Here is an 18,664-nt window from a genome sequence, read left to right as displayed (position 1 = left end):
AACTGCCGTCTAAATCACTCCCCCCTCCAAAAAAAAGACGTCACTTGCAAAGAATTTACAGAAGGGTTTGGAAGGCAGGACAAGACGTGCCCACATCTGCTTCACACTCAGGAAGGTTTCCAACCTGTTGTGTTTTTGCTCACGTAATTTCCAGGAAATTTCAGGTATTGAACAAAATAAATCGGAGTAATTAAGGGGCGATGACATCACTCGTTTCTGCTTGGGTGCTGCAGCCTCTCTGCTTCTCGCTGTGCAGAGGCAGCACGATGCAGCCTGAGCACAGGACTTGGAAACGGCTGCCCAGCACTAGATCTCTGCTCCTGCTCTCGCAGGCTATCCCAGAGCCTGTGAACCTCTCTGTGCTGTTGGCTGTCCATCCCTACTCGTCCCCAGGTCAACCTCTCTAGCTGGGTATTCACCCCCAGATCCGCTTATAGGCAGAACCGGCATCCTGCTAGAAGAACCTTTTTGCCTCTCTTTTGAGCTCTGCTGGGAGTTGGAAGGTTGCAAGCCCACTTTCCAGTGATCGGCTACGCTACCAGGGCAAATATCTTCTTCCTTCTCAGTGTCCACGCTTGGACATGAATAAAGGGAGCATGAAGAAGACACAGGCTGCGAGGATTTACTGCTGAGTGTTTCTCAACCCATACTTGAGCAAATGACTTCATCTCTCATAGACAGCACCCAGTATCCACCACTCCAGTTACGATCGGGCTCTGTGCTCTTGTGTCACTTTTAATTAGGCTTTTTGTTTCTGCATTGTGTCATTCTCACGTGGTCTGCGGCATAAATAACGATGTATTGTTTCAGTGCGTACTGCAAGCGTTTAGCTCTTAATGAGGGTGCATGGATATTTATAAGGCCGCTGTGCTTGTTTTGCAACATGTAGTTTCTAAGGCTAAAATACACTGCGATCTTTTGGGGAGCAAAAAGACCCAAGATACCGAGGTGATAGTTAATAGATTGGCTTTTGCACTGGGAACTGTGGCAACCTATCATTTTACTCCAAGGTGGGAGATCAAGGCGGGCTTGCGACTGTCTTGTGCCTCTTCTTTTCAGAGGCCACATGCTTAAATTGTTGGGTAGAAGATCTGTTTTGTTTTTGTTTTTTCCCCCTACTGCTTAGGCTAATTAGTTCTGAGTTTCTGCTGCTTTTCACCATGTGCCACCAACACCATTTTGGAATAAATGCAAGGCGTCTGGCCGTGCCTGCGTCCCACCATGGCTTCGCTCGGGGCAGTTTGTTGTGCTGCTTCCACGCCAAGACGCTTTGCAAATGATGCAACCCAGCCGTGCAGAGCTGGGGCACCCTTCGGAGGTGCCGGCACGGCGCGCAAACCCACTGGGCAGTGCTAGGGCTGCCGCAAAGGGCCGGCTGTGTGCATGCGTTTTTGGTGCTGGGTAACCTCTGCGGCCGGGTAGATCTTCTTAGCGGCATGATCAGGTGCCCTCGCTGTCCCTATGAGTCTGCGAGGGAAACTTTGGCACCAAACAGCGTGCCCCGTAGCGTCGCTGGGCAGGTTGGCGCCACGCACGCTCCGCGGGCACCGGCCCAACTCGGCACCTGGAGGCAGAGCGAGGAATTGTCCACTGGCCTCGCTCGCGTCTCTCCTTTGCGAGGACGGTTGGGATGTGGTGTGGCCAGGCCACGTGTGCGTCCCTGAAGGCTCCGCACATCTGCATGCGTGTCGGTGCCAGCCCTAAGCCTAGGAGCAAGTCCGTAATCCCCGTTTAATCTGGTACCCGGGCTGATTCATCCCTGATTTTAAGTCCTGAGGTCAAATTCTGTGCTACTGATTCATGCCTGGTGCATTCCTGGCAAACGTGGTGAACTGGAAATTCAGTCCTGCCTCGAAGGGCCCCTAAGCCCTCATTCATACCAGCTAAAGCTGGGCTCGACCCGCCGGCTGCAACGGGGGGCCTGGGCAGCCTATGGGGTGTGGGAATGAAGCATCGTAGAGAACTACTCTGAATTCTGTAACCCACAGAATATTTTCCCTTTTCTAGTTTTCCTTTCTGCAGCCTGAGCCCCTCTCTTCCCCGGAGACCTGGAAGGAGTCAGTCATGTCATAGGCGACATGGGTAGGAGCAAGAAACTTATAATAGTAATTACTGTCACCGCTGAATCTATTGATTATGGTGGTGCCTGACACAGACCAACCGCACCCTCTGTTTCCATCAGCACCAGGTCCAAGGCTACAATCCTGCCCTTTGCTCTTGCTGTAAAACCTGATGCCAGTCCCCGGGCTGGGAAAGCAGCAGAGGAAAGGGGGGTTGCACCTTGCTTCCAGCTTTTGCTTGGAAGGGGCTAACGCTGTCACACTGGAGTGTGCAGCAGTGTTCAAGCAAGTGTATTCAAGCAGGTATGTTGCTAGCTGAGCAGAGCGTTGGCGTGTGTCACCACTGAGATAAAATACCTGGCTGGTACGGCAGCAGGCGTCTGGGAATACTAAATCTCAAGTCAAGGGAGCTGCATTCTGCTCATTCCTCTGTTCCTCTGCTGCAAAAAAATCACTTGTCTTAGTGAACTAGATTGGCCCCTCTGTAAACCGAGATTATCGTTTGAGTTTGGTTATCAGAGCCGTAAGGAAATGCTTGTAATAAATGACTCATCTGATTTCTCTCCTCTTCTGGCTGGGATGTGCCTGTGAGGAGCTCGTAGCTCTCCCCAGTTCAGGCTCCTTGTCTTTGGCTGATTGCCGCTTCTCAGCCTTTTGCAGGTTGTTTGGATGTTCACAGGTTGAGCTGTTTAGGAAAGACCACTGGGACCTCCGAGCCTATTTTTACATGCCCATGGTGAATGTGTTTTAACACATTCCTGCAATTCCACACGGGGAACGGGCTTGCTGCGGAGGTCTGCAGAGCTTCTCTGGGAGTTGCTGTCTCTGGAAACCATATCCCTGGCTGGTACCAGCCACGCTCCACAGGAGCTGGACAGTTTATGCTGAATCTAATGGAGTTTTTGCAAACAAATGGCCTAAAGATGCAAATAAATATGCACAGCTGCTCATTTGGCAATATGTAGCTTTGCGCTTAGGGAGTGGAGCTGGGTAATGTGGAATTTACTCCTGCCTCTCCCATCTGCTTCCTGTCTGTGAGACAGTTTTTATCTCTCCAAGGCCAGGAAAAATGCTGCATACAATTCTGCATTTTTCTTTGTTGCTGGACTTTCTTCCTTAGGAGCATTTATGAAGCAACAAATTGGTTTGGAGAATTTGGATTTTGCAAAAGATTTGGGATTTGTGATCCAGGACCAGAGGGTGCCAAGCAGCTTTGTTCCCATGTAGTTACTAGGATTATTATTTTTTTTTCCTGTTTTGGTAGCTATTAAGAAACCCAGTCATTGTCTGCAATTATTTTGCGCTGGGGCTGTGCAAACAAGGGTAATTTAGGATGGCTGCTGTGTTGGGTGTTTAGTATTTGGGCGAAAGTAAGACCTCAAATCCTTCCTGGGCTGTTGGAGATGTAATATCGGTTGGTGTAAAGCAGCATTGGCATGTGCCATTGACTCTGCCAGAGCTCTGTGAGATGAAAAGAAATTTTCATAAGAGCATTTCTGACTGATGACTGTGTAAGATAATTTCTCTCCTTCCTTGCTTCATTCACTTCACTGGAATTACGATGACCTTCCTTTCTAACCCAGACATGAATCAGACCTGCAAAACCCGGGGCAGTGCTGAGTATCAGCGCACTAGTTATAGCTCGGTTCCTCCAAACGGGTGGTGCTGCCTTCCGTGCAGTGAAACGATCCCACGATTTCCGTCTGCTCTGAATGGGGTGCATTAGTTTGCAATTTCAGTAATTAAAACAGGGAACACAGGAATATCATCTAACCCTGGGTATAATCTTATTATCACAGGCTGGAGTGAGCGAGGATGAGTGGACGAGTAGTGGGAAGAGAGGTCCCTCTGCAGTGTTAAACACGCTGGTCGAGATGCAAGCTCCAAGCTGGGAAAGGGTGAAACAGCTGATGGCTGGAGGCTGGAGAAACATGGCCAGAGGAAGGATTGCTTTGTAACTGCCCTGCATTTTTGTGCCGGCCGGTGTGTGTTACTGGTTCCAGATAGCCGAGCCCTGATCTGAGCCCGTTTGCCTGTTCTGTAACACATGTGCGTCCACAAGGGCTGGCTCGGATGAGCTGTTCTGATTTGGAACAGGCCAACAAATTCAATGGGCCGGACTCGAAAGTCGCTTGTGCCTTGGGGCAGGAAGCAGAATTTGGATTTTCCTTTTTCTTCCTGAGACATGTGGTTTGCAGAAAAGCTGAGCCCTGCGTGAACAGGGCTTGTTCAGTTAATGAAATCAACATTAATTTCATCCCAGCTCTGAAAACTGAAGGTTTTAATTTGTTTGTTTGTTTGTTTTTCCTTAAGGCTTTAGCTGCAGGAATGACTCTAAGCTTTCATGTAAAAATTATCTACATAGTTGTGATTGTACGTAATTATGACTCTATTTATTTATAGTTATTCCTTCATGATTTCTTGTAATCATAAGATCTTGCAATTTGGGGCAGAGGGGAACCCCAGCTTTCAGTAGGTGTAAAGGAGGCTGCAGAGCAGGGAAAGCCCGTAGCTGGGACGCCTCGGCCGTGCGTCGGGTCGCGGAGCGAGGTTTGCGGACGAGCTGGTGACGCGCCGTGCGCGGGGTCCAAGGCGAGATCCCCGACAGCCTCTCTCTGCCCGGGCTGCGTTTGCTTGTTTTTCTGGTAGCTTATGGCAACGTGCAAAGGTTCCCGTGGCGGCGGCAGCTGTACGGGGTGTATATTCGCCTGGTGCAAACACAGGGCTCAATGCCGGGGGGACGGGCGAGCAGATGGCATTCGAGTGGCCAGGGGTGGCGGGGGGCAACTGCTGAGGCAGCGGCTCCTTTGGGGGCACAAGGAGCCCTTGGGAGCCCTGATAGGTGGTTTTATGCTGTTACCTGAATATTTCTGGGTCTAGAGCAGTGCCTTTTGGGGGCTCCAGCTAACATGACGGGCAATTAGAGGTCTCCAGAAAGCCACTTCCTGTTGAGATGGGCAGACCTCAATCTGTTCGGTTTATCCAACATTAAGGCCAAGACAGCAATGACTTAACAGAGAAATCGTATCAGGCCCAAGAGAACTTTATTAAGCTCTTGGGAGGTGAGACATAAGGTCCGTTATGACCAACCCTTGGAAGAAATGAGCAGCAAAAGAGATGGATTTCCTCATCTTCTGGCAATCTTCAGGTGACCAACAGTTGCCTTTCTAGAAAAGTTGCTTTCCTGTAAATCAAGATACGAGCCTGAAGGGATGTGCCACTGCACTGAGTTTTATAGCCTGAGCGACACAGGAAGTAGGGCTGAGAAAATCGATAATCCTTTATATTAGATAACCACTTTGTCTTGACGCGCCTCACGTTCGAGTCTTCCTAGAGCACGTTATTGACACCTGGAGAACGTGTTTGCTCTCATTGAAGCTTAGAGAGACCAGTCTTGCTATATTCATAAGAAATGTTGGTAGGCTGGAAACTCTTATGAGGCTTAGATCAGCCAGAACCTGAAAGGGGGAAGTTGTCGTCACGGCACAGGAAAAAATCTTGAAGGCGGCAATTGTGTGTCCGTCTACATTGGTGGAAGTGCCACCTGCGTTTGGGTGCTCTTTCTGAGAACAGCTTTGCAGTGTCATTCCCGGAAGATCCCATGAATTCCAGCTCGCAGCGCTTTTGCAATACCCCACTCAGGAGACCACCAAAACACTGCTTGTAGTTAAGACATTGATTAATTTTAATGACTCACTGCCAAAGCACTTTGGAGCGGTAATCACAAACGGGGACTGCTCTGTGCAAACACAAAACCTAAGGGCACTCCCTATCCCAGCAAGCTTTTAATCCAAACACTGCAAACTAAACACACGGTAAGAGATAGCCCAGGGGAGATGGACGGCAGGGTGAGGAAACACCGGAGTGATATTGATCAACGTAATAACATGTTCTTAGCACATAACCTTGCTTGCCTGCAGTTTTCTTCCACTGGGACGTGGTTGTATTTGATGTTTTAGCACTTTCTGGACTGGAGTTGAGGATTTGGTGTGCTCACTGGAGAATTTACAGAGCAATTTCTTGTTGGTGACTCTTCCATCATGTTTGTGAGCATTGGTGCCCAATGTTGGGCTGTTCTCAGGTATGCAGGGCTAGCTGTTGTGACGCCAAGCAGAATATTCACAGTGTCAAAGCATTTGCTTCCCCAAGAAGGTGTTTAACCGGTTCACACTGACTTCTGTGTTACCAAACCTGAAACCCTAGGGGACATTCGCCTGGGCTTGGAGGCATTTGTTAGCCCATCCGGTTGTGAAACTATGCAGTGTTACCATGGCATCTCGGCAACACAAGGAAACTCTGCCTGGGACATCCTTGAACTACTGAATCCTGACTTAACCTGACTCGAAACTGGATTTAAACAGTAAATTCGGGAGGGATTGTAGCCAGTTTAGATCCTCTATGCTGATTAACAGCTGCACTGCAGTGGCTGGGGCAGACCCAAGAAGCACAGTAAATTAGACTTTTTCAGTCCCTACTACTTTAACTAGGTTGTGACTGATACAGAACAGAAAGCTCAAACTCTGAATGGAAGATAGACTCATTCTCACCTGCAGTCAGTGATAATTAAGATTAGAAAATTGCTTTTCATGGATCTGACTCTTGGTAATGCAAATCAAGATGAGGTTCAGTTCCCTTACAGTGTTCCCTCCAAGGCTGCTGAGGACAGCTTTGACTTTATGGTGATTTGTCTAACGGCAGGACCGTGTTTTCCTTGGCTAGATTGCCTTCTGAGTCCAGGCCAGACTTTGAAATCTCATGGCAGGGCTTATGATCTGATAGCAAAGAGAACCATCCCTTTGCAGCTATTCAAAAATGCAGAAAGTGCTTGAAAATGTCCTTTGTCTCTCTGCCTCTTCTGCGTAGGCGCCCAGAAGTTTAGGCAGCAACCTGACCTGTCTCCTTTGGAGTCTGGACTGGCTCACTGGGTATTTCCACATGCAGGGTGCAACCCACCTAAAACACCCTTTAGTGCTAGCAGGAAAGAGAAAGCAAAAGCTATGGCAAAGCTGGGCTCTGCCGGTGGAAAATGGTATGTGTGTCTGAGGCTGCGGCAGGCTTTGGTTTGTGTTAAATGGGCTGGACCTGAAGCTGATGCCTCTTATCTGCTTTCTGCTTTTGCGGGGGAGAGCTGCCTGCTCTGCAGTGAAGACTTAAAAATCAGTGCGTATTCCCTTTTCTCGCTTTAAAATCCTTTTATTGAAGCAGGGAGGCATGGAGAGGCCGTGAGAAAGCGGGGATCAGGCCCATCCCGTTTTAATTCCCTGGCAAGGGACCCCCGGAGCGGGTGAGGGCAGGAGCATCTGTGCTTCGTGTCCCTCGGCCGCACAGGCGACGGAGGCCAAGGGAGGCGCAGAGCAAAGCCCGGTCGGAGCGCGGGGACGGCGCCCGCCAGCTGTGCCGGGTCCCCCTTCCCTGGCCCTTCCCTTCTCGCTCACCGGAGTTCAGCAGATTGACGGAGGGTGGGAAGGCTGCCAGGCACGCCCAGCTCTCCGAGGCAGTAAAACGATCCTTCTTTTGCCCTCCGGCCAAGCCCAGCTCTCCTAACGGATAAAAGGAGAAACGAGTTGGGAGAACTCGCTCATTCTCTGGGTCTGCAGCACGGCTTCCCCAAGCTTTTTAAGGGTGAGGGATACAGAAAACATCCCCGGAGCAGTCATGTCCCGCTCTGTGAGCTTCAGCTCTCGCTCCGCAGCCATGCCAGGGATCAGCCAAGTGCGGGTCAGCACCGTCTCCTCGACTCGTGGAGGAGGGGGTGCTGGCTTTGGCAGGGCAGGTGGCTTTGGCAGCTCCAGCCTCTATAACCTCGGCTCCGCCAACAAGCGGATCTCCCTCGGTGGAGGTGGCAGCTCCTATAGCTTTCGCTCTGGATACAGCCATGGCGGTGGACTCGGCATGGGGGTCGGCCCCGCGGGCATTCAGGAGGTCACCATCAACCAGAGTCTCCTGACACCCCTGAATGTGGAGATCGATCCCAACATCCAGCGGGTGCGGAAAGAGGAAAAGGAGCAGATTAAGACCCTCAACAACAGATTTGCCTCCTTCATTGACAAGGTGAGGTATTGGAAAAGCTGATGGCTCTGTGGGTGCTTCTGAAAGGCAGGCCTGACCCACAGCTCACGTAGCTCAGTGGGAAATTCTCAATGACACAAGTGGGGTCAGGACAGGGTCCTCAAGAGCGTGGTGCATTTTACCTGCTCCAGTCTGATAACTCTTATTAAAGCCCTGCTTGTGTTGCCTTCAACGAAGGATTTTGCCCCTTTTAGGCCAGCTTTGCTCCCCTGTTGTTTGGCTGGTATTGATCTTAAAATGGGTGCAGGCTTTAAAGATCAAATCTGAACCCAAGGACAACACTGCCAAATTCGGGGGGGGGGGGGGGGGGAGCTTTTTGGAGAGGAATTGACCCAGTAGAACAGATTTCACAGATCTTGATGTAAATCAGGATTTACTGTGTTTGTTTTCCCTGACCTGCACCTCTGTGGCTTTGCTCTTTAGAACCAATTCATCTTATGTCCTGTGCTGCAAGATTGAACTCAGGCATCCTCAAAATGCCAGGAATTTGGACCTGGAGTTCATGTAATTGGCTGGCTTTGAAGTCCTTGGATGGCTCTTCTCAAGTGTCATGCAAGCAGAATTTGCTTATCTTTAATTAAATACAAAGCCTCACCTGTCACAAGCTGAGCCCCAGAGAAGCAAACAGTCCTCCTGCATGGTCTTTATCACTCTCCAGTATCTAGATGCTTCTTCTGAGCAAACTGAATTCTTCAGATACCTTCCCCAGCCCATCCTTCCCCAGGAGTCAAACTCTAATGTCATTTTCTTGGGGGATGTGTTAGCAACCCTTCCTCACACTTTCACAAGTGACCCCATGGTTGGTTTTCAGGTCCGGTTCCTGGAGCAGCAAAACAAAATGCTGGAGACCAAATGGAGCCTCCTCCAGGACCAGAAGACTGCCCGGAGTAACATTGCTCCCATGTTTGAGGCATACATCAATAACCTGCGGCGTCAGCTGGATGGGTTGTTGAATGACAAAGGGCGTTTGGAGGGTGAACTGAAGAACATGCAGGATCTTGTTGAGGATTTCAAGAACAAGTAATGTATAAGCTTCCTATCTAACGGTGCAGTGAGCTGACAAATTGGTTGGTAGCTTGGCAAAGATATCCCCCACTTTTCTGCTAGTGAGGAAGATCTTTGCCAGCCATGAGTTAGATGTGTAGTTAGGGAAGCTGCCTGGATTCTTCTAGTCATTGAAAGGTGAATTGAATCATCATTGAGCTCATCTTTCACTGTTGGGCCACCTGTTCCGCTCAAACTGGCCACATCCAACTTTTAGATGGTCCTTTGGGAGAGGTGAATCTCACCCCAAGTGTAGAAGGCTGCATGCAGTACAGTAGTTGCTTTTTCCTGGCAGCTCGTTCCCTCATGGTTTACAGTGGCTCCTTCCTCTCGACTTTGCAGTGAAGCCTCCTCCTGGATGGCTTTGTGCTTTGAGTTCCCACATGCTTATTCAGGTCTATAGGGACAACTTGGGAGCTCTGCAGGTCAGAGCTTGTTCAGCGTGTAGGTAATGGAGCAGGTGACCTGCAGTTTTTAAGGGGCTTTTCTGTTGAAATCATAGCTTTCCTATTCAAAGCATGTCACTTGGGAGGAGTCCCATGAAGAAAGTAGCCTTTGTCCCTACCTGTGCCCAACCCACCTGTACAGAGGAATGCTTAAAAAAAAGTGGGGGGGAGAGCTGGCAAACTGGATCAGACAGGAACTGAAAACAAACAGATCTGATAATTCCCTGGGTGTGTTAAGGGAAAGTCAATACACAGTAATTCCCAAGTAAGTGCGTGGGAATGATGTTTCCCCCAATCCTGTTCAGTTGTCTCTACTGTGTGCTCATCTGCAGCTGGTGTTAAGTCACCTTGCTTTTCTGCAAAGCAACAGCAAGGGGCTGGTTTGCATCCAGAGAAGTCATGGCCCTATGCAGGGGCATGTAAAGAAAGGTGCACAGGTGCTTTTTTATTCCTCCAGCTTAAGGGTCTGTGCTGGAAAGTTAAGCCCTTTACTAGTGAGGGAAGGGAAAGCAGGTAAGATTTGGGAGCCTAAAGTCCTAGTGCAGCAGGAGGGAGCAAAGATTCAGTAATGGAAGTTTGGAAACTGCTTCTCCCCCATTGAGTATGAAGAAATTCTAGTCTCCTGAATTGAATGCCAAAAACACATCTAGCCTTTTATGGGTCTGTTGCTTGTCTTGCACGCACCCATTTTACACAGTAATTCACCATTGACTTCTAGAGTAGGGGGAAGATTTGCTCTATGTTTGCACAAAGCTCCCAAGGATCAGATTCGGTCCCTGATTCAGTACCTAGATTGACTAAGGGTGTGGTTCAAAGTAAGCAAGGGTGGGAATGCGCCGTTTCCGCACGGTCCACGTGGCTTGGCTCCAGGCATGCCGAAGTGCGATAGCGCGCTGGCCTTTCTGGGGCACCTTGAGAGTTAGTGGAGAATATTGAGCAATTTGCCAGTTTGTTGGCTGGCTCAGTAGAGACTTCCCCAGGAAATGAGTTTGACAGACCATTCTAGAACGATTCCAGCTTTTCATCAAATTCTGATTATCCACTCTGGAGAATAGACTCTGATTCTCTCCTGTGCTATGCTACAGACTGCACGTATGCAATACGGTCACGTAGCTTCCAGGTCATATATTAGTCTACAATAGCAAAAGGTGCAGTTGCATTGACCTCAAAGGGACAACATCCGTTCATGTTAGCATAGCAAGCTTCCAGTGCAGAGCAGAGTGGGAGTTTACATGAAGACTGTTAAAATCAAAGTAGCCTGCACTTCAGAAGGCAAGGAATTACAGTGCTAGTCATGCAGGGACTGTGTACATAAACAGGGCTGTGTTGTAGCTTTGGCAACAGCAATTCCGAAACGACAAGAGAAAGTGTTTCCTGTTGGAATGACCCTTACTCGACTTTGCTATCTGAATAAGAAAGGTTCAAGGCAACTTGGCTGGCTGGAGCACTGTTTCAAGTACTGTGATTTGTATTCTTTTCCCTGTTTCTTGGATGTTTGTCAGACAGGATTCATTTAGTGGATTCTTGCTGTTCGTTTCAGCAGCTTGGCAGTACTCAGAATGCTGAAAATCAGGCTGTGAGATCCAGGCTTGAAAGTGGTCTAAATCAGTGAGGTTCCAATAAATTCAATGGAATGTGATTTATATCTGCCGAGGATCTAGTTCATTACATCTAAAGGTGAACACCCAAAGAATGGCTGTAGCCTATATTAGAAGTTGGTGGGGCTTTGAAGCGTAACGGCTCTGTGCAGAATGAAAATAATTGCACTTAGCGCTTACCAGCACAGTGACATGTGATCACCACCTGCAAAAGGTTCTCAGATGTCTGGAATATGGAAGTGCAGAGTGACAATAACATTAACAAATGCTTTGATCAGCATAGAAGAATTTATTAAATCTATTTGCATCTCTTCTGGATTTGTACAAAAGCTGAGAGCCTCAGGATATAGAGTACAGACCTGCAGGTCATCACTAGGTTGTCTATGAGTGAGGATAAGGAGCTGAAATCTACTTAAGTGTAATGATTTTTAATGAATGTGTGAGGACAAGTTTGGGAAATGCTTTTCAGGTTAGTGGTCCTGCAGTATAGACCAGGCCAGCTGTCGGGCAACAGCTCATCCAAACAGCCGCCTGGACCTGTGGGATGCAGCTAGCACATCTTGTGCAAAGAATACACTTGCTGCAAAGGTTGGCAAACCTCTGCCCATGGCTGGCTTGCTTGGGGAAATCATAGCTTTGCTGGAGTGAGAAATAGGAGAGAAGGTATATAAGGAGAAATAGGGAGAGAGAGGAGGAAATTGGGATAACTCTTAACAGTGACATTTTTTTCCTTTACATCAAACATAACATCAAACTGCTCCCTTTCTTTCTTGGCAGATACGAAGACGAGATCAACAAGCGCACAACAGCGGAGAACGAGTTTGTGGTACTCAAGAAAGTGAGTGCCATAGATATTAGCTTGACCTGATCAAATCTGTTTGCCTGTGTTTGTAACCCTTCTACCTCCTTTGCCCCTTTACTCCTTTGCTACAGCTCTGGCTAGAGACCACAGGTAAAGAATTACAGCTCTTGCTTCTGACTGAGGGTTGCCTCAGTATAGGGACTAAGGCCTGTACAGGGACCCAGGAAAGAGTACCAGATCCCATGGATCTTGGAGATGTCCCCCCTTGCTCTCCAAACTGACAATGGATTTGCAGGCCTGGCTCAGCATATGGCCGAGGGCACCCTCTAGAACGTATTGGACCCTGCATAGCAGCAGTTTTGTACACTGACAGATGATTTTAGGTCATGGTGGGGCATTAGGCAAAGATGACTTAGGGAACTTGGTGGGCTCATTGCTGCTTTTGAAGCCATCAAAGGCTGTGTGAGTTTAGTAATCTGAGCTACTGCAATTGTCATGGATTATCACTCTTTTTTAGGATGTGGATGCTGCCTACATGAACAAGGTGGAGCTGGAGGCGAAGGTGGATTCGCTGACAGATGAGATTAACTTCCTGAGGTCTCTCTATGAAGCGGTAAGGTCCTCCTTGCTTTCTGTGGCTGCTGCACTGTAGCATCACCAATGGGTGAAGAATAGCAAATAGTGACTGGGAAAACTAACATCCTCTTCCCAGAGATGAAAGTGGAGGTGGGGGGACTGTGAGTCTTCCTTGCATAGGTGAGAATAAGCAAGTCAAATGCAGGTCCTGTGTGTTCTCACATGCAACCGAACACATTGCGTCCTTGGATGAAATGGTGGTGATTGGCTCTCACTTTGTCATGAAGCTGATGCTGAAGCTTCTTGGACCAGCATTTCATGCTGAGATCTTGTATTAAGAGTTGGGTAAACTAACCTTTTTGCCAGTGGATGAATTTGAGAAGGGGTAGCTCCATTTCTGCTGCTGTTTGTTACTTTGTGAGGTCGATGTGATTCAGTGGATTTCCTTCTAACTAATGATTGCTTTGATGAATTCTTCTCAGCTGCCTCCCTTTCCTTTTCTTCTCAGGTTCTCTCTTAATTGGCTTCCAAAAGAGAGATCCTTAAAAGTGAATGGTTAATAGTATTGGTTTTAATGCAACTGGCAGGAACTTCAAGAGCTGCAGGCCCAGATCTCTGACACCTCCGTGGTCCTGTCCATGGACAACAGTCGCAACCTGGACCTGGACAGCATCATTGCAGAGGTTAAAGCACAGTACGAGGAGATTGCCAACAGGAGCCGAGCGGAGGCTGAGTCCTGGTACCAGAGCAAGGTAAGTTATAGGAGAGATAAGCGCGGTAACAGCTTCTGTTACTACACATATCCTGTGTGTGATGAGTGGGGAGAGATTGCAGCCGGCTCGCTGGCTGCTAGCCTGACTCCATCCTCCTTGGTGATACTGTTGTCTGTCACAGTACGAGGCACTGCAGGTCACTGCTGGGAAACATGGAGACGACCTGCGCAACACGAAGAATGAGATCTCGGAGATAAACCGCATGATCCAGAGGCTGCAGGGTGAAATCGAGAATGCGAAAGCCCAGGTGAGGAGCTTCCCTCGTTTTCCTGCTGCAGAGCAGAGTGTGTAACAAGAAGCGTATCAGGGCTCAGGGCTTAACGCAGCATCTGTTAGAAGTAGTTTGGGGATAGCTGCAACGCTCACACTAAAGGATGGGACCATGGCAGCTCTGCAATAGGAATTAAGTGTGTTGTGGAAAATGTAGTGCTGAGAGGGAGCTGAACTGTAGGAGAGAATGAATCCACACAGGACCTGGGAGGGCAGAAGGGGAGCGTTGCAGAGCCATTTCCAAAGGGCAGGCTGTGTGCAGCATCCTACCCAACCACACACGTTCCTTGGGCCCACTCGCTGCTTGGATCTATGTCTGCTCCCTTTCTGCAGAAGGGAGCCCAGTGTCTGGGCGCACGAAAGGATTTTTCACCTAAATGGGAGTTCTATTTGCTTTCTCCAGGAGTGGTTATCACTTTATCAAATGGATGGTGAAAGTCAGACCAGAGAGTGATTCAGACTGTTTAGGGCTGAATCATCTTTTGGAAGAACATACCTTGCGATGAGATGACCTTCCTTTGCAAGCTGATCTCTGTCTCTGCTATGGTGACCAGACAGGGCATGAACTTCTCAGGGTATAAGTTAGGGCAGATGACTGCAGTGCCACAGAGCCATAGAGATGGGCAGTTGGTAGATACCAGAAGTCTGTAGGCAGAAAATCCTCCACTGAGGAGGCAAGATGCCCACTGACATCCCCTGCACTGTTCCACAGCGTGCCAAGCTGGAGGCAGCCATTGCCGAAGCTGAGGAACGTGGTGAATTGGCCATCAAAGATGCCAAGGCAAAGCTGGAGGAGCTGGAGGCAGCTTTGCAGAAGGCAAAGCAGGACATGGCTAGGCAGCTCCGGGAATACCAGGAGCTCATGAATGTCAAGCTGGCCCTGGACATTGAGATTGCTACCTACAGGAAACTGCTGGAGGGAGAGGAGAGCAGGTAAGGGCAGCCTGTGGGTTTTACCTGAGGAGGGGTCTAGCCCTGCACACTGCAGAGCTGTTTTGAAGGGAATCCAGCCCTCTGGTCTACATGGTCCATCTCCCTTGGTGCCAGAAGCAGGTTATACTTCAAGAGCCACGTGATGGTGTTTCTTAGCCACTTTGCACATAAATTTGAAGGCAGGTGATAAATACAAAACTGTGGGAAACCCAGCCCATCACTATTCTGAATTTCCCTTCACTTGCGTTATGGGGACATTACAAGGGCCCCATTTTCTGAAGAGCACACAGAAGATAAAATCTTGCATTTTAAAGCTGATTTTTGGCCCTGAAAAGTTCTTTTGGTAGACGAGCCAAACTGGAAAGTTCTGGGGAAAATTGGATACTTTTGATGAAAACATGCAAGCAAAAAATAAAAAATCCCTATAGAATTAGGGCAGAGCTGCTGTTACTCTATCAGCACACCCCCCAGGGGATAACAGAGCTTGTAAATGTAGGGCTAGAACAAAGCGCTGGATGGCACACTTATCTAGTCTGAATTATTTACAGCAGCAATAACAACTCACCTCCATTGTCTTCATCCTCAGAACCGAGGCCCTAAGGGAACACTGAGTAATACAAAGTCTAACCTGTCCTCTTCCTTTTCTTGCCTTTGTGCTTTTCTTCTCCAACAGGTTGGCTGGTGAAGGAGTTGGCAACGTCAACATCTGTGAGTTGTTTTTGTAATTTGTGATAGTTACACATAGCCATATGCCTGTAGAAATAGAATGCAGATGGGACCAGCTGGCTCTGCCTGCCGGAGCCTTGTGGTGCCCTGCCTCGGTTTCTGCAAAGTTAAACCCCCTCTTAAATGAGAGCCCCTGGGTCAGGCATTGATGATGCTGTTGATTCCGTGACTGACTTTGACCCTATATTTTCTGTATAAAATTTAACTTGGGGGGAATGATAATCCTTTTGTTTCTTTCCTCCTATTTTTATATGGGGGGGGAAGTGTGCTAATGGGAAAAAGTAATTGCCTGGAACTGAAGGGAGTGGGAAGGTGGTGTTAGAGGGTATCTTTCTGGCTTGGGAAATGTTAAGCACTCCTCTTGCCTGGACATTGGACAGATGCTGGTACCTCAGAGACATTATAAGCCAGTCACTCTGCTTTTCATCCCCTTGATTGCTTCGGGTAGTGGCCCTCTGCCAGACTTAAGTGATGGAGAGGGGAGTGGGCTGTACAATCTTTCAGTGCATCTGACTTAGCACAGAAGTAAACACTCTGGGCCAGATGGTGATAAGGGATTGGTATGGGGGCTCTGGCTTTCGTGGGAGGTTGTAGAGAGTTTTCATCTGACTGCTGTAATTTGAGAACACCATTTTGGTGAGGGTGCAGTGCTGGCTTTGAAGTTCCCTAGTGCTCATGCTTGGTTTGCTTCTTTGTGTGCTGTAGCTGTGGTCAGCTCCAGCGGTGGAGGTGGCTATTCCAGCTCCAGTGGATTTCTGGGAGGAGGAATTGGAGGCGGCCTTAGCATAGGAGGAGGCATGGGCAGCGGAGCACTTGGCTTTTCCTCTGGAGGTGGCTCCAAGTCCTACACTGTGACCACGACCTCATCCACCAGGAGAAGCATCAGGAAATAAACCACAGGAACCGAAATCAGCAGTACCCAAATACATGGGGAGAGGGAAACCATACAAAGAAAAGTGATGGTGTCTTTTATAGGACAAATTGGCTGCAAAATTTCTGCAGTGATGAATGAATTGGAATAAGACAAACCAGAGTACTGATCCTGCCACATCATGCCTAAGGCTTGATCCTGCACTGTTGAACTTGGTGGGAACCATTCCACCGAGAGCAGGTTCAAGCCTGTAGGGTGAAATTTCCCCAGTGAAGTGGGAGGGATAATGCTTATATGTTACTTGTGTGCTTGGTACCCCCTGCTCAGGACTGAATTTCACCCTTTGAAAGGCAAAGCAATTATTTGAATGGCAAGCTTTTCTGCATTTCTGCTGTGGTTTTGCAAAAGAGACCAGAAGATTATCTCCCTCTGAATGTGATTTGTAATACCTTATATCCTTGGGGTCCTTGGAAAATGCCAGCCCTTGTTAAGATTTTATTTTGGGTTTGTTTTCTTAAAATATTCCAGAAAGAAAACTGTGAAATTGTTTTGGATTTCTCCTTATTTTCTTTGGAAATTGGCCCAGAAATGGAATTCAACAAATCTCCTCTGAATGAAGCTAATATCTTACCAAAGACAATGCAGACAGATCTACTTTCAGGCTCATTATAACAAAATAATTCATAAACAAGTTCTGCCAGTCATTCCCTCCCCCTAAAAGAAGCCTGATGTTTAAGGGATTAAAATTGCTTAAAATTAAAGTAACACACTAAAATGGGAGATGACATTCCCCATCCTTGGACTTCTCTGTTTACCACCCTGTATTTCAAAGCATGACTAGTGATATCTGATGTCTCTACTACAGCTACAGGGAAAAAAGCATGTTTTGTTGATGCATCATTACAATAACTACTTGTTCCTGCCAAAATGTCTTCAACTTGAACATGCCGGGGGAATAGTTAGGTTGTTACTGCAGTAGGAGGAGAGAGGTGTTAAACAAATAACTCAAACTGCACAGAATTGCTGTATTACATGCTCAGCCGTATCCTAGCATCGTATCTCTGGTTGAAGTTTTCTGCTTTTTTGTTTGAGAGTTTGTCACAAGGCTGTTAATAAAGATTCCCTATCACATGCTGCTTCGGTCCTGGCCGAGTTCTTTGTCTGTGCTGCTCTGTGTCCTCGGATGCTCAGGAGCTTGGATAAACATTGGGCGTTATCATCTTCCTGCTGCCTCCAGTCTGCTCTGTTATCCTGGTATGTCTCCCTGGAGCAATGCCCACCACGGGCAGAGCCACAGATCAGGATTTAGGAGCTGTGGGGTTTGCTTCATTCAGTCTTTCACCTTCTGGGAATTCTCTGTTGGCACAGTGGGCCAACGGGACCAATTTCGTTCAAGCACTTAACTTTAACCTGGCTCCTGATCAGAGCTGAAACTACTGGAACCAAGTTCCTCTCTGGGGCACCCTCTCCCTCCCCTGGACAAAGAGGAGCAAGACAGTGGAGTAGATGCTTGTCTACTTTTGGCCATCTGCAGATGGTCAAAGCTTGGAGAGTTGAATCTGGGCCTTGCTGCACAAGGACAGCTCATTCTGCTTTCTTTTTGGGGAGCCTGGGGGGTGAAAAGGGCTTTCCCTGGGGTGGTTTATGCTTTGGGGGTGCAGCAATCTCAGTTGCTTGCTGCCGCCCCCCTGGCAGGATGAACGGCTACGGGGCAGACGTGGGGTGAGTCCTTCCTGGAGCTGCTATCACAGTGGGAATGACCAGGTGAAGATTTTGTGGTTGCTGAGGGGAGCCGTTTCCTCCAGGTTCAGGATGGTTGCGAGGCTGCCAGGGTCTCTAAGACACTTTGCCTGCGGCAGACCTAGGTGCTGCCTGGACCCCCCTCACTCCAGTATCCAACACGGCCCAGTGATAAGGGGCTGGGCCAGCGCAGGGCTGAGCCTGCGTGTGGTTTTACTACGGAGGCAAAGTTATTGGCAGGGAGGGGAGGCACCCGATATGCCCAGCAGAGCCGTGTTATCTGAAGTCTGGCACACCCAGCTCGCGCCTTTCATGTCCAGGGCAAAAAAAAAATGGAATGAAAAGGTCTCCTGACGTTAATGGAGACAAAGAGCTCAAAGAAAGACTTTGCCCAGACGTTTTTGGCAGGAGGTGCTGCTGTTTGCTGTCATTCGCATGGCTCTGCAATATTTACTGGGACATTGCAGGTCTCTGAAGCAGAGGAGAGAAGCAGGGCTCTGTCGCTGCTCTCTGAATCCTTGCAGGAGCACATATGGTTCACAGGGCTGCAGCTTTTCGACTTTAGCAGAGCAGCGCACGCTATATGCAGTGGTGCCAGGAGAAAAGGGAGTCTGTGCACCTCACTCTGCTTTCGTAGCCGCTTCAGCAAGCCTTGCAGCGTACGTGTGCAAGTCCATGGAGGCAGGTGAAACCTGTGATTTTTGCTGATTTCTTGATCTGGTTCTAGCTCGGTCTGGGGCTATAAGTGGAACTGGT

At 48.5% G+C, this 18,664-nt stretch overlaps 1 protein-coding gene across 3 annotated transcripts in view; it reads left to right on the top strand.

Moving 5' to 3' along the window:
• KRT7 (keratin 7) overlaps positions 1-17,304 on the top strand; it is a 29,223-nt gene extending 11,919 nt beyond the window's left edge. Inside the window, exons 1-10 of one of the 3 annotated variants that reach the window (XM_062597254.1) lie at positions 7,048-7,089; positions 7,934-8,111; positions 8,941-9,149; positions 11,995-12,055; positions 12,537-12,632; positions 13,183-13,347; positions 13,490-13,615; positions 14,351-14,571; positions 15,245-15,279; positions 16,003-17,304. In XM_062597254.1, coding sequence (XP_062453238.1) covers positions 7,058-7,089; positions 7,934-8,111; positions 8,941-9,149; positions 11,995-12,055; positions 12,537-12,632; positions 13,183-13,347; positions 13,490-13,615; positions 14,351-14,571; positions 15,245-15,279; positions 16,003-16,190 — 1,311 coding nt within the window. In that variant the 5' untranslated portion in view covers positions 7,048-7,057 and the 3' untranslated portion in view covers positions 16,191-17,304. Of the gene's footprint in view, positions 1-7,047; positions 7,090-7,473; positions 8,112-8,940; positions 9,150-11,994; positions 12,056-12,536; positions 12,633-13,182; positions 13,348-13,489; positions 13,616-14,350; positions 14,572-15,244; positions 15,280-16,002 lie in introns of those variants that run through there. The other 2 variants (XM_062597253.1, XM_062597252.1) reach the window with 2 other exon arrangements.
• The last annotated feature ends 1,360 nt before the right edge of the window (positions 17,305-18,664 follow it).

The sequence above is a fragment of the Rhea pennata genome, chromosome 29, assembly GCF_028389875.1.
Source record: "Rhea pennata isolate bPtePen1 chromosome 29, bPtePen1.pri, whole genome shotgun sequence".
In the NCBI taxonomy this organism is placed as follows: Eukaryota; Metazoa; Chordata; class Aves; order Rheiformes; family Rheidae; genus Rhea; species Rhea pennata.
The sequence above is the reverse complement of the archived record's forward strand: the minus strand, read 5'-3'. Positions and strand labels throughout refer to the sequence as shown.